Raw genomic sequence first — 14926 nt, 5'->3', positions numbered from 1 at the left:
ATCACGGGGAGTGTTCCGAAGAGCTGTTTAACCTGATTCCTGCCGCCGAATTCCACCTTCGCACGACACGCCACAAGTAAGGATATCATCCCCACCATCTGGATGTGTGGCAGTCCTCCACATGGCGGTTTTCAAGGAGCTTTCTTACACGTACTACAAAGCTGTGGTATGAACTTCCTTGTGCGGTGTTTCCGGGACGATACCACATGGGTACCTTCAAAAAAAGCACGTACACCTTCCTTAAAGGCCGGCAACGCTCCTGTGATTCCTCTGGTGTTGCAAGAGATTTTGGGCGGCGGTGATCACTTAACAACATTTGACCCGTACGCTCGTTTGTCCTCCTATTCCATAAAAAAAAACTATCCTTACATAAAAACTTACGTGTGAGAAAGAGACGATATAATATATGAAGACTATGAAATCGTTTTGAAACAATTTAAGTGTCCATTAGTCTCCTGTCAAAATTGGACCGAATATATAGATACCGAAATCTTGGTATGTTCGTTTAACTCTCCGGTTGTGGCGCCATCTACAGAACCTATTTTACATTTGTTGCCTGCCAATTTAGTTTCTCAAATTGACATCAAAATCATTTAATATTCAACTACTAAGGACTACAGTTACAATAGATTCGCTTTCCTTTTCTATCTTGCTGTAACTCCTCCGTAGAGATGTTCCTCTCTCTCTCTCGCATGCTTTGTTCGTCTATTCGCTATTATATTCAAAGTCTATGATAGGAAATTGACTTGGGTTGTTGCTTTCCACATACCTATACATATTAATTTGTATCAAAATTTACGGGTTTTCATTTTATTTTGCAGTCAGAAAACAACAGCACTTTATAGGGAAGAACCCTAGATTGGTAGCAGCTCAGACCTCGGAACCGCAAAAAAAATTTACACCAGTTGAGAAAGACGGAGGTACACATTCATCTAGGCAATTCTATTTTTGTTTTTGAAGTGATAACTTCTTATGGGAGGGTAAACCGATTCGTAACGTAACGCGTTACGGTGCCGGTCAATCTGGCTTCCCTTTCTCTCACTCTATCCAATTGTTATTTTTATAAGATTAAATAATAATAGACAAAAAAAATAATCGAAATAAGTACAAGCTTAAACAAGTAAAGCGCGTACACCTTCCTTAAAGGCCGGCAACGCTCCTGTAATACCTCTGGTGTTGCAAGAGAATGTGGGCGGCGGTGATCACTTAAGGCGACACTAAATGCCGGCGACCTTGAGCGATATGAGTTCACGGCATTCTTGCATCGAAAATGTAACATTTTAACAGGCACAAACAGTTTAATTGCTTACAATCCTTATTATTGATTACTAATCTGAATAAATGTACCTACACCAAAAAAAGTAAAAGCTAAAAAAACAACTTTTATGAGAGTAGTATACTAAACAAATGCATCATGCCGAGAAAAAAAACTTGTTTAACTGCAAAGAAATAATAGTTCTGGAGTTTTGTTAACTTTAACCAACAGCAAGCATTAGCAACCTACAAGTAAGACTTAAGGTTATGTGTAACAGGATAAAGTAGTGTGCATAGCTCCATAATGTTATATTTTCACCATAGAACTTCTCTAAAAACACCTTGATTGAGTGTTTTCTGTCTACCCTTCGCCTTAACACCAGGTGACCCGTACGCTCTTTTGTCCTCCTTTTTCCATAAAAAAAGAAAGAAATATTGCAATAATCTTTGATAGCATGTTTCAGTGTATCCACAATAACTTGAGCAAACACCTTCATTTTAAGAGATGAATTGACTTTTGGCCAACTATATCAAATTGTCTTGAGATATCGCTCTTCCAAAATTATTGTTTTAAGTGATTTCTTCTTTCAGTCTGGCATTAATTTTAAACTTTTCAATTTTCATTTGCACCAACATTTATGGATTATATTTTATTTTGCAGTCAGAAAACCACAGCACGTTATAGCGAAGAAACCAAGATTGGTAGCGGCGAAGCCTTCAGAACCGCCGAAAAAATATACACCAGTTGAGAAAGACGAAGGTACACATTCATCTACGCAATTATGTGTTTATTTATTTATTTATTTAATATAAGAAATATGTGTTATGTGTTAGAATTTAACCCATTTAAATCAAATCAAAATCACTTTTTATATTTACCGCCACTCCACAAAAGGTTGAGAAGAAGTGGCAAGCAAAATTACCAGTGTTAGACCAGTTGTACCAGTGGGAAGCTCCTTTGCACCGGATGCCGGCTAGATTATGGGTACCACAGCGGCGGCCTTTTTCTGCCGTGAAGCAGTAATGTGTAAGCATTACTGTGTTTCGGGCTGAAATTCGCCATAGCTGGTGAAATTTCTGGGCAAATGAGACTTGACATCTTATGTCTCAAAGTGACGAGCGCAGTTGTAATGCCGCTCAGAATTTTTAGGATTTTTAATAATCTTGAGCTGCACAGCATTGTAATGGGCAAGGAGTATCAGCTGAACGTCCTGCTCGTCTCGTTCCTTATTTTCATAAAAAAAAACTCATTGCCACTTTTCATCAACATTTACTTGCTTACTACGAACAGTCAGTTGCAAATACAAAATACTTACTTCACATTATTGACCTCTATTTTTTTTTTAAATACGCCCATTTGATTTGCAGTTTTGTATTAAAAAATACTTATACAAATGATTTAAGTCTTCTTTAGTGTTAATTCCGCCAATATTTGTCTTTAAAACAATTCGACACGTGCTTCGCCTCAGACGAGGCATCCTCAGGACGTGTTGTCTCGCCAAAATCTGGCACGAGACTCAAACTCTGGCAGGAGTTTGAGAGTCCGCTTATATTTAAAAGTCTTTTATTCACTACCAATAACATTACTACTAATTAACTGAATACTAACTACTAATTGAATTTTTATTATCATACAAATGATTTGAGTTTTCTTTAGTGTTAATTCCGCCGATATTTGTCTCTAAGACGTGTTGTCTCGCCAAAATCTGGCACGAGTCTCATATTGGCAAATTGACAGAGATTTTGGCGAGACAACACGTCCTGAGGATGCCTCGTGTAGAGGCGAAACACGTGTCGAATTGTTTTAAAGACAAATATTGGCGGAATTAACACTAAACAAGACTTAAATCATTTGTATAATTGTGGATTTCCGCAAAGAAACGCCTAATTCAATAAATTTTCTTAACAAATACTGTTAAGTAAATTTTTTATATATAATTTCAGTGAAGAACAGCGACGCTGCGGCGATAGAGGAACTGTTTCCGGCCGAAAAACGAGAGGGAAGCCGAGAGTTGGACGCGGTCACATCCAAGATGCTCGAGTACGAGCTGAGGCATATTATGATCAAGGTAAGTGTAAGGCTTACATCTATAGAGCGTCTTAGAATTTGCTCAGACTTTACTTACGTTAAATTTAGCTGTCTTTAAGCTTAGCATAATCTTTGATTTCGTTTTTATGATCATATGGCAGCTGAAATTATACTGAGATTAAGCTAAGACAGACCAATGCTACAGTCAAGTTGGCGTTTTATCACACTCAGTATCAGTATCAGCTAGATCCATTTGACCGCGTGCAACGTAGAGCAGCTCGAATTGTGGGGGACCCAGTGCTCTGTGAACGGCTGGATCACTTGGCGTTGCGTAGAGAAGTTGCTTCATTGTGTGTCTTCTACCGCATTTATCACGGGGAGTGTTCCGAAGAGCTGTTTAACCTGATTCCTGCCGCCGAATTCCACCTTCGCACGACACGCCACAAGTTAGGATTTCATCCCCACCATCTGGATGTGTGGCGGTCCTCCACAGTGCGGTTTTCAAGGAGCTTTCTTCCACGTATACTACAAAGCTGGGGAATGAACTTCCTTGTGCGGTGTTTCCGGGACGATACGACATGGGTATCTTCAAAAAAAGCGAGTACACTTCCTTAAAGGCCGGCAACGCTCCTGTGATTCCTCTGGTGTTGCAAGAGATTGTGGGCGGCGGTGATCACTTAACAACAGGTGACCCGTACGCTCGTTTGTCCTCCTATTCCATAAAAAAAACTCAGCTAAGTGTTACGTAAGTAAAGTCTGAGCAAAGTCTAAGTACGCTCTACAGATCTCAGCTTAAGTCGGCCACAGACGTAAAGTTGTACATATAATTAAATATTTTTGAAGTTTAACTTATTTTGGAGCGTTAGGTTAAAATCATTAAACTGAATTTTTACGATGCGGGTGCACACCGTCACGCAAATTCGACACCTTGACGTTAGGAAAATTTATTGAAGTAGGCGTTACTTTGCGGAAATCCATAATTATACAAATGATTTAAGTATTCTTTAATGTTAAATCCGCCAATATTTGTTTTTAAACAATTCGACACGTGTTTCGCCTCTACACGAGGCATCCTCAGGACGTGTTGTCTCGCCAAAATCTGGCACGAGACTCAAGAGTGTCTTGAGTCTAAAGTGAATTAACACAAAAGAAAACTTAAATCATTTGTACCTTGACGTTAATTGATCAACTCGACAATTTGTATCATGCTTCTTGTTGCCTTGTTATATTTCATACCTTCTTTAATACAATATTGTACTTTCTACAAACGAAAAATAGCACGCGGAATAAAATTTTTGAAGGATCTTTGTTTTGTTACGCCAATGAATTATAACCTGCTATAACGAGCATACACATAGACTTTTTCTAAATATTCCTGCAGCAGTAGTTTAGCCTTTTTCCGCCGTTTTCGATCTTTCACAGAAGATATGTTGGTACTATTAGTACTAATATTGGTAGTACGATAAACGAATTCATATATTTAACGAGTATAATATCATTTATTTATACGTCTAGATAGACGGTGACAGCTGTGGAAAAAAAGTTTTTGAGGTTGACAGTTAACCTCTATTTGGAGCAATGCACGCACACTTACACAAATTGTCATACAAGTCGCGAGTGTAAGACGTAGCTTGTCACGCACGCTAAAGTAATAAACCTGGTCTGTTTACATCGGTTTTCTAGCAGCAAAAGACTTTCTATACGTATAATATATCTCATATACGAATATATGGGTGATACTTACTTTTGAAGTGGCTGACACTTACTGCAATTCTGTTTTCTTAGTCTTTACACCGCATTTCATTATTATGATGTAATATTTACCTCTAAAAAAATTGTGTTTGTCCGGACAGGTGTGGCAGGAGTTCCCGGACGACCCGCCAACGGACGAGGAGCGATACGTCGCTGAGAAGTTCCGCAACGAGGCGGGAGACGAACTCACCAATGTAAGTCATTTTAAATTATTTACGTCAATGACGTTCTATATATGTGTAAAGATAAGTACACGTCATTGTCAGTCTGATAGTGGAACGGAAAAAGTGTACTTAAAGACAATGTAAGCAAACCTTTCCTCTTACGGATATGATGAAACCCAGCCTTAGAATATACTAGCTTAAAGACGATCTGACAGCCCGATAACAAGTAGCTAGTGTTTTAATATTCCAAATACTAAGGAGCTAATGCCATGCGTTGCTGACTGTTTACGACTTGTTTATCAAAATCAGTTACAATAGATTCGTTTACATTTTCTATCTTTCTCTATACCTGTTAGAGATGTTCTTCTCTCCCGCATGTCCTGTTCGTCTATTCGCTATTATATTTTAAGTCTGTGATAGTAGGTAATAATAGTTTGGAATATGCATAGGTTCAATCTCACACAGCGCGGAGGGAAACATAAAATGTGATAACCGTGATTTAACAGTTAGGTAATTATGCGCATTACCAATACGACTTACGGCCGTTCCCAATATACTATCTACAGAAAGAGATAAATTACTACCTTCTACTGTCAGTAATTAGCTGTCAATAATCTGAAGCTGTTCCAATATACCCGATCAGTCATCCTTATCGCCTAATATTGGGACGCGTGAATTGCAATTTCCATACAAACTTCTATCGCTGGTAAGCTATACATCGTGCCATTGACAGACAGCGTGTACGGATAAGGTGAGTTACCGTCGATAAGTTTATTGGGACAGAAAAGAAAACGATAGTTACTATTTTTATCTCAAGTAAGAGATAGACTTAATATTGGGAACGGCCGTTAGATGAGTGTCAACTGTCACTGTCCGAATTGAAAACTGAACTTAAATTTGTATTAACCTCGATTTGATGAAGTTTTGACTTCAAACGTGTGGTCTTATTATTGTAATGTATCGATGGCCGATGTACGGAATATATACGGATATATAAAAAAAATATACATATTCCTATTGCTCTGAATAAGGTTTTTAACGATTTTAAGGTTTAACTCGCTTTTTATTAGCTTCACCTGTATGTATGGTTGTTGGTAACCCAACTCATTTGGGCGCGATTTAACCCCACTTTAAACGGCCAGATTTCGTTCAAACTTCGTAGATTTATGACATTACATTAATTTGATAAAATTATTCCATTTTTCAATTTGCAAAATAAGATTTTTGTTAATTTATATAATTTTTTTTATCTTTCGTCGATAAGGCAGGAATTTAAATTTTAACCATTATCTTTTCAACCAAAGCGTGTTTTTTTTAGTTTTTTTAAACTACTTTTATTTCGTTACAGGTGATCGGTCTGAACGTCACAAAGAGACTTCTTAACATATACAACAGGCTTATTGTCAAGGTGAGAGACGTTTTGTAAATGCCTTTACCAAAAGATCCCAGTTCAAAATGTTCAAAACAAATGTATTCAGTGAAATTCAAAAGAATTGTTAAAAACATTTGTGTGCTAAAGGATACTACAACATAAATGAATTTCTAAATGATACCACAGATTGGAAATGGAGTCACCGCCCAGGCTATTAAATAATAAGTTTTATTGTACAATATTATTACATTGTAACCATATTTTTTATGAAAAAAAAAATCTCACTTAGTTGCGCCCGTTCTTCTCAGGTCTGAGGCATGCTTTTTTGAATGGTACCATTTGATTTCGAATAAAAATATTTGAATTTTAATTTGAATAAATAAATCGAAAAGCAATGCCGTCTAGAACAACCCAAAGGAAACGAAGCTTTATTGTAAAAAGCGTAGAACCTAAGCCTTAAAAAAAATATTGAAAAAAGGGTCAGACAATTCACATGATTTATTTATAATCGACAAAAACGAAACTGCTGATCGCAACGGATAGTCATATTTCAAGTGACTGGCGTTGATGCATAGAGTAGAGAAAGAGATAGATAGCCACGCCAGCTATGTACACTAAAATGAGGTAAAGCGAGAGAGAAAACCACGCCGTTATTGTCAATGACAGGCTCTGCAACGACGTGGCATTGATTCAAGCAATGTCTGACATTTTTCGATTGGGATTGAGTTCGAAAGAGAAAAGCTTCGTAGAACTATTTTTGACTGGAGTTGCGTTTGTTTGAGACTTTCTTTTAATCGACATTAATTACAGATTTTCAAAAGGCTTTAAACCCAGGCTATTTGCAGGCAAGTCTACGACGGAAATACGATGTGCCCTAATAAGACATTTGACACTGTTAGCCGTGTGTTTAGGGTCAATACCATGAAAGTTCCAGGTTACAGGCAAATGGTCGTCAGAGTAGGGAATCATTATGCCCTCTAATATGTTTTAGTACTGAAATAGATCTATTGTACCTTCAATGTTTTGAACAGGTGCAACTCCACATCCAGTAAAACATGCTTTGATATTGCAGCCACCATGCTTAACTATGCTCCTTGTGTATTTATAATTGAAAGCATGGTTTATTAGACTTCTATTTTTGTATCATATGAGTGTGACACTTTTTTCCATTCCAGTTCAATTAACATATTTTTTCCCTAATAATAATCGCTGCTTTCGGTGTTGCTTGGTGGTTCACTCACCTTTCGAGAAACCATCCCAAATAATTTAGCTTCCACTAATCTTTGGCGCTTGTCTCGTCAAAACTTTACCAGTTTACCAGCGCGGCTAACTGTTATCGACTTGTTATCAAAATCGGTTACAGTAACAAATTAGATTACCTTTTCTATCTCACTCTCTCGCACGCTTTGTTCATCTATACGCTATTGTGTTGTAACTCCATGGTATTAACACACACTGCAAAATCGGTTAGGATGATGTAATAGTTATTATGACATTGGGTGTTTTAATGTTGGCAATAACTGTTTCAGAATCTTTAATAGAAGATTTAAAGCATGGGTGTAGATAAAAAAAATTGCGTGAGTACAAAGTACTTACTCATGTCAAAAGGGAAACTTCTAAATTGCATATGAAGTCTTGGTTCATGTTGCTAGGATGACACATGATTTCTATCTACATTACTATCACCGCTTCCATATTTATGTTCTCCTGGTGTCTATGTAGTAATACGTCGTGCGCATGACTTCACAATATATTAAGGTATACTCGCGTCATACATAAGACAATCTCTCCTTCAAATATGATCGCCTGGTACCAAAAAGACTGTATAATGCTTCCTATCTCATTTTCTCCCACTTTACTGTCGCTTTTTCGTTTCATCGACTTTCAAATCACAACGATGCTAAAGAAGTTTTCACTTCAATAACATACTTTCGTAATTTAATTTTGATAAATGAAATTGATGTATTGTTTTCTCTTTAACATTCTGCAGCTGCACTTCTCCAACCGCCCGGAGAGGAGTTGCCTCCTGTTGTTCCTCAAGAAGTACAACTTCCGCGGGTTCAAACGTGTCCCGACCGAGAGCAACACTTTCGCGGGCATGCTCAAGTCGGTCGAGCATTTTGACACTATATGCAAGACCAAGTTTCTCAAGTGCGGTAAGACTTAACATTTGTTATTTTTTAATGATATCCCTCACTTCTGGAATTAAATATACATGAAATTTAATTTATACCAATTACGAACACAACGGGACCCGAACCCGCGACCTCTCAGGTTCCGTCGAGTTATACCCTTAAAATGTAGGGCATAAGGCTGAAGCATTTAATATTGATTAGTCAATATTTTGGTTAGGCAATAGCAGTACTTAGTGAGTCAATCGCCGGTCTTCTATCCAAATAAACGTGTTATATTTAAAGTTCTAAATCTACCATATCTATATTGACTGAATGAATTTGTGTGTACTAAACATTTCTTTTTAAAAAGGGAGATTTTCTTTTCGGTATAACAGAGCGCTCTTCCAACAGAGCCAACTGTTCGAGTACGCTTGATTCGTCAATCTTGGTATATCTTGTTCAACTCTCAGGTTGTGGCTCCATCTACAGGATCTACTTTATAGTTAATAACCTGCTCAACCCTGAATCATTCGAGTCCCGCATCGTTGTAAATTTTGGTACAAATTAAATTTGTATAAGACTTTATCTTATTATTAAAACATTCATTGTTATCTTAAAGGTAAAAATCAAAGTGTTGTTGCAAGGAGCATTCTCAATTAAAATCAATATATATATATATATAAGTGATTTGGATACGACACATAGTTTCCAAATAATTAAGTTGTTTATCACGGCGCTGTGACGTCACTGGGCTCACTAACAGCGGCACGTGATGTTATGCGTCACGCGGCCGTATCGCGCCGTATAATAGAGCCTCTTGCTGCTAGACAACCTGAAAACAGGTCAGGTTTATTACTTTAGTGTGCGTGACAAGCAGCCTAGCGAAATTCTCTAACAAAAAAAAACGATTCACTCGATTGTATGAAACGTGCAGTCATTGATAGATTGACACATGACGGCTATAATCTTGTAAAAAACTGAGATAACCGAAATCCACCACGTTTTAGGCAACTGTTCGCTTTCAAACTTAGCTGGATTACACTACGTGGCCGTAATTACTACTATTTCAAACTTATGTCATATGACTGCACGTTTCATACTAAACTACATTTCAATTTTTACCTCGGCAGTCCCGCCTAATATTACCTAGTATTTATATCCTCTTTGCTGGCAATCTACGTCATTCACTCGCAATTTGTATGTAGTATAGTGATGTATTAGTGTGCGTGCATTGCTAAAAATAGAGGTTAACTGTTAACCTCAATCAAAATTATTTCGACATTTTCATAGCTGTCACAGTCTATCTAGAAGTATAAATGATCTTAGATTTAAATAATGCCGTAATGAAAATTATTTAATCTTGAAAACTACTCCCTAGATTTTATTAAAACAAACAAATGTATTTGTTGCAATATACTTCACATATATTTTACATTGTAGCAATGTAAAATAAATGCTCCGTAAAGTTTCAAGTGATTACACGAGCTCAGTTTCTTCCTTTTTTCAAAATAATTAATGTTAAAGTTCAGTTTGTATTAATAGGTGTTTAACAATTTACAGGTAGCGCGCATGTCACCGTGACACCATGCTACCGGTTCATGAAGTGCCCAGAAGGCTTGAAAACAAAGTTTGTCGACGAATCTGACGCTGAAAAGGACACTTCTCTAGTGTCTGAAAATGCAGAAAAGAAAAGTGAAGATACTACGGAAATTATCAAAAGTGCCGATGAAAGTCAGAAAATAAATGATGGTAACAAAAAAGAAGATGAGTTGAAAGTAGCTAAAACAATAAAAATAGAAGAAGCTGATAATACAAATAAAGTGGAGACTGCCAGAGAAATAGCTATTGAAGCAAATACAAACATTTCTGAGAAAATGAAAACAGAGGAACCTTCTATGCCGCAAAAGATAACGTCAAAGATTATTCCAGATGTCAAAAAAGAAGTAAGTAAAGCTGAAGAAGGGAAGAAAATGGAAGTCAACAAAAGTAAATTGACAAAAGTAAATGAGACAACTATAGAGAAGTCAAGTCCTCAAGTCGAAAGTGTTGAAAAAACACTAAAAGATACAAATGCTAAAATTGTTGAAAACAAACCAACAGTGAAACAAGAGTTTGTCAAAAATGTTGCAAAGATACAAACTCAAGGAAAAACAATTACCAAGCCTGTTAATTCCCTGCAGGCACAAACCAAAAGAGTGGAAGTCAAGAAGAACTTGAAAAATGTCTCAAAGGCTGATGACTTCGAAGAGATGGCTGATGATGAGATATTAGCATTATTGTCTTCTGGTGTTGTATTAGATGAGTGTGGATCTGATGAGGAATAATGGATTTCTATAAAATATGCACACGTATAGGTTTTATCTGATTAGTAGGTAATTAATATAAGATTGATGTGGCATGTTTGTTTCATTTAATTCCATGAAGTTTCTAATTCAAATTCATATATTTTTATTCATAATCACTTATTGAACGTCAAAAACTACCACCCATTCTAAATAGACTGCCTTAGACCTGAGAAGAACGGGCACAGGAACTCAGCGGGCCTTTTTTATATCTATTAAAATATGGATTACAATGTGATATCGTACAATAAACATTTATAATTAAAGAGCCAGAGGGTGTTCGCTTCATTCCCAGTCTGTGGTGTCATTAATTTGTTTATGCTTTAGTAACCTTTGCCACACAAACGTTTTTTAACAATTCTTTTAAATTTCGAAACACCTTTGTTTCGTACATGTTCTGGGATCATATTGTAGAAGCATATACATCGACCAATAAAAGACTTTAAGTTACGTACTAACAAGTTTATGTTTGTTCCACCTGTTAACATTGATTGTCACAGTTTACCTATTTTCAATGACATAATTTCATGACAACGATATTTCTTATTGCCATAGTAGTGGAAGACCGATTGATTAAATTGACTAATATAATATATACTGACCATTAAATCTAGTAAGTTTGATCGAAGAAAGAAACGGTTTACCATAGTGAACACAAGAAAGGACTCGAGAACGTTTGTATGGATAAACGCCCACTAATGTTTCCTTTTATAGCCTAAACATATTATGATCGGATTTGGTACCGCCGGACCATCGGACGGTCCGGTGGGCGCCTCGCACCTATCTCATTAAAGAGAAGCTTAATGGGTATATGATTGGGAACATTTACTAAGCATATCGTGTCCTATACTGTTATATCAAAAATTGGGCTCGGCGTTTACTTCTATATATTTTGAGAGTGAGATAGTTATAAACATTAAGAATAAAATAAAAAAAACGGCCACGGATAAATTGTTATATATTATATTCAATATTAAAACGAAGAGATTACTGATTTGGAGTATAGAAATCACACAAAAAATATGAATAAGCGACTTGAATACACAAAATTTAGAAATAAGGTAAATAAATTGGTAAACAAGGAAAGAAATACATACAGGCAGACATAAATTATTAATTGTAATGGCGATTTTAGGAAGATATGGAAAAATAAATTACTCGTGGTTAGGGAGAAGTAAAGTAGCTTAGATAATACTATATTAAAATATTTAGGTAAAACAGAAAGTATTAATCAAATATGTACAAATTTTTCTAAAACATTTACCTACCGTGGAAATAATGCATATTAAAGATGTAACACACAGTTTGTTAAATAGGGATAGTAATGTTAAGCCTGCTCAACTTAGCTTCAGATATAATAAAGTTTCTTCATTGGATATAGAAAAAGTAATAAATCTCTTATCGTCTGAAATATTCCCAGAATTGGATGGACTACGGAGGAATGATCAATTTACATAAAAAAAGCGTTTAAGTTCAATTATAGCAAAGTTTATAAATATGTGTCTTACCAATGGTATGTATTGCGATCAGTTAAAAGTTGCAATTGTACGGCCGATCTTTAAATCAGGAAACCATTCTGAGTAAACAAATTATAGACCGATAGCTATTCTATCGGTAATAGATAAAATTATGGAAAAAATTATTGTCAATCAAATAAGTAAATTCTTAGAAGATCATAACATACTATCAGATACTCAGCATGGTTTTCGGAAAGGGCGCAGCACTGTTACTGCTCCAATGGAGTTTGCGGATTAAATAAATGAATGCTTAGATTCAGGTAAACAATTGATAGCACTATTTATTGATTATAAACAAGCAATCGATACCCTAAATCGTAATAGATTGTTGAATGCGATGGATGAGTGTGGTATACATGGTCCAACGCAGAGCTGGTTTCGAAATTATCTTTTGAATAGGAAGATCCGCACCATGGTTGGGGGGCTGACTGGTGAGGTGGCGGACGTAATACTTGGTGTCCCTACAGGTTCCGTGTTTGGTCCCGTAGGATACGCAATTCATGTTAATAGTGTATCAAACGTTGTAAACAAATGTCGAGTCTCAAAAGATGTCTCAGCAATATAAAAAACCATACAGGAAGACTTCGAAGCTATTACTAAATGAGCACATGACAACGGAATCATTTTAAACTTCACAAAAACTAAATGTATGCATATACATTCGGCGTACAACCATAAAGCTAAGTCTGTTAGTATTGAAGATATTGCTATAAGAGGACACATGTATCAGTGTTTACATAATATGAATAAAACTAATTGTAATTGTAAAAATTGGAATACGTTTACAAAATTAAATATTTGGGCCAAATATAGACAACAATTGTAACTGGAAAATTCACGTTGATGATATAGCAAGTAAGCTAAGATCAATTTCAGGAAAATTTTATCATTTAAATAAAATATTAAATAAGAAAACTTTGAGGAGTGTTTACTATTCACTTGCCGACTCAATTATAAGTTACTCATTGTGTATATCTGTATATCTATACTAATATTATAAAGAGGAAAGATTTGATTGTTTGTTTGTTTGCTTGCATTGGATTGGCTCCGCAACTACTGAACCGATTTGAATGATTCTTTCACTGTTGCGAAGCTACATTATACCCGAGTGTTATAGGCTATGTAACCCAAGGTGTAAAAACCGACGTCGCGGGGTATAATCAGCTGGTTGTTTTATAAATAAATAAACTTAAAAAAATATCTGCTGTCGTTCTCAGTACGGTCCGGACGGTAGTAATAATAATTTTGTGATGGACAATGTGACATACCATCGAATATCTGTCTGCTGCCGGACCGCGTCCGATGGTTCGACGTACCAAATCCAATTATGTATTAATAGTTTTAAAAACCACATTATACCGACATATCAAACCAAAATCCTTTCTTTTGTCATGACGACCTTCTTTGCCCTGAAATGTTCATTATTAATCCATACGTTTTCTACAAACAGTTGCGAGTTGATAGTAATATTATGTTTTACACGCTCTTATCGTTATCACATGATTTAGTGAAGACTTATTTCTAGTCAAGCAATTTAGTGTATGTACTATAAATTGTACTTATAAGTGTTAAGCGGAAAAAAATAAAATAAAAGCGGTGTGATTAGTTAGTGTACACTAACAAAATATGGTTATCCTATAGTCCAGGAGAGAACGCTAAGCATTGCATCTGGTTTTAGAATTTAAAATTTCAGCTGCATAACTATTGCGGTTTATATGATTGACAAACAAATGGACAGACCGACGGAGCGCGGACCATTTGTAAAAGGGTTCCCGTTGTTTACGCATCTAGTACGGAACCCCAGAAACAGGTTGGTTTGTGTTCATACGACACGCTTTGAATGTGATTTCCACAAACTTTAAAACGTCAAAATGAATTGAAACCTCGCATACTTATAGAGGACCAATGATATCCCTGCATGAAATTATTGTTAAAAAGCAAAAATAAATAATAGTTAAGATAACAGCTGATTGACTTTTACCTGATTATAAGTTATACAATAAAATAAGTTAACAAGCATGGATTGCGAGAAGTGTAAAAAAGTTGTAAGCGAGAAGGATGTTATAAAATGCGTTGCTTGTAATTTATATCAACACTATTTCTGCGCAGATTTGACTGAAACCGAATTTAAAAAGAATTTACCAATGAACAAAATGAAATGGAAATGCTCTTTATGTAAATCCAAACATCGCACATCGCGATTCAAGAGGTATCTATGAGTGTAAAGTAGGATATAGATAAGCTCGAAAAACGCCTGGATGCCTCGGAGGGACGTATTAAGGAGCTGGAAAATGCCTTGGCTTCCTTCACATCACGCCCAGAATGTACTGAGGAAAGCACCACATTACGCGCCGTTTTAAATAATTTGCAGTCTAAGTTTGA

At 36.1% G+C, this 14926-nt stretch overlaps 1 protein-coding gene across 6 annotated transcripts in view; it reads left to right on the top strand.

Annotated features, from left to right (window-relative positions):
- Window positions 1-11081, top strand: part of LOC126976151 (serine/arginine repetitive matrix protein 1-like) — a 51855-nt gene extending 40774 nt beyond the window's left edge. For all 6 annotated transcript variants that reach the window (XR_007731846.1, XM_050824359.1, XM_050824361.1 and 3 more), the window contains 7 exons: window positions 822-920; window positions 1916-2014; window positions 3199-3323; window positions 5137-5229; window positions 6548-6607; window positions 8562-8727; window positions 10246-11081. Coding sequence is in view for 5 of the 6 variants with exons in the window: in XM_050824359.1 (XP_050680316.1) it covers window positions 822-920; window positions 1916-2014; window positions 3199-3323; window positions 5137-5229; window positions 6548-6607; window positions 8562-8727; window positions 10246-11009 (1406 nt within the window). In the remaining variant the exon portion in view is untranslated. The remainder of the gene's footprint in view (window positions 1-821; window positions 921-1915; window positions 2015-3198; window positions 3324-5136; window positions 5230-6547; window positions 6608-8561; window positions 8728-10245) is intronic.
- The last annotated feature ends 3845 nt before the right edge of the window (window positions 11082-14926 follow it).

The sequence above is a fragment of the Leptidea sinapis genome, chromosome 39 (assembly GCF_905404315.1).
Source record: "Leptidea sinapis chromosome 39, ilLepSina1.1, whole genome shotgun sequence".
NCBI classification, from domain to species: domain Eukaryota; kingdom Metazoa; phylum Arthropoda; class Insecta; order Lepidoptera; family Pieridae; genus Leptidea; species Leptidea sinapis.
Note: the sequence above shows the minus strand (reverse complement) of the source record. Positions and strands in the feature narration are given on the sequence as shown.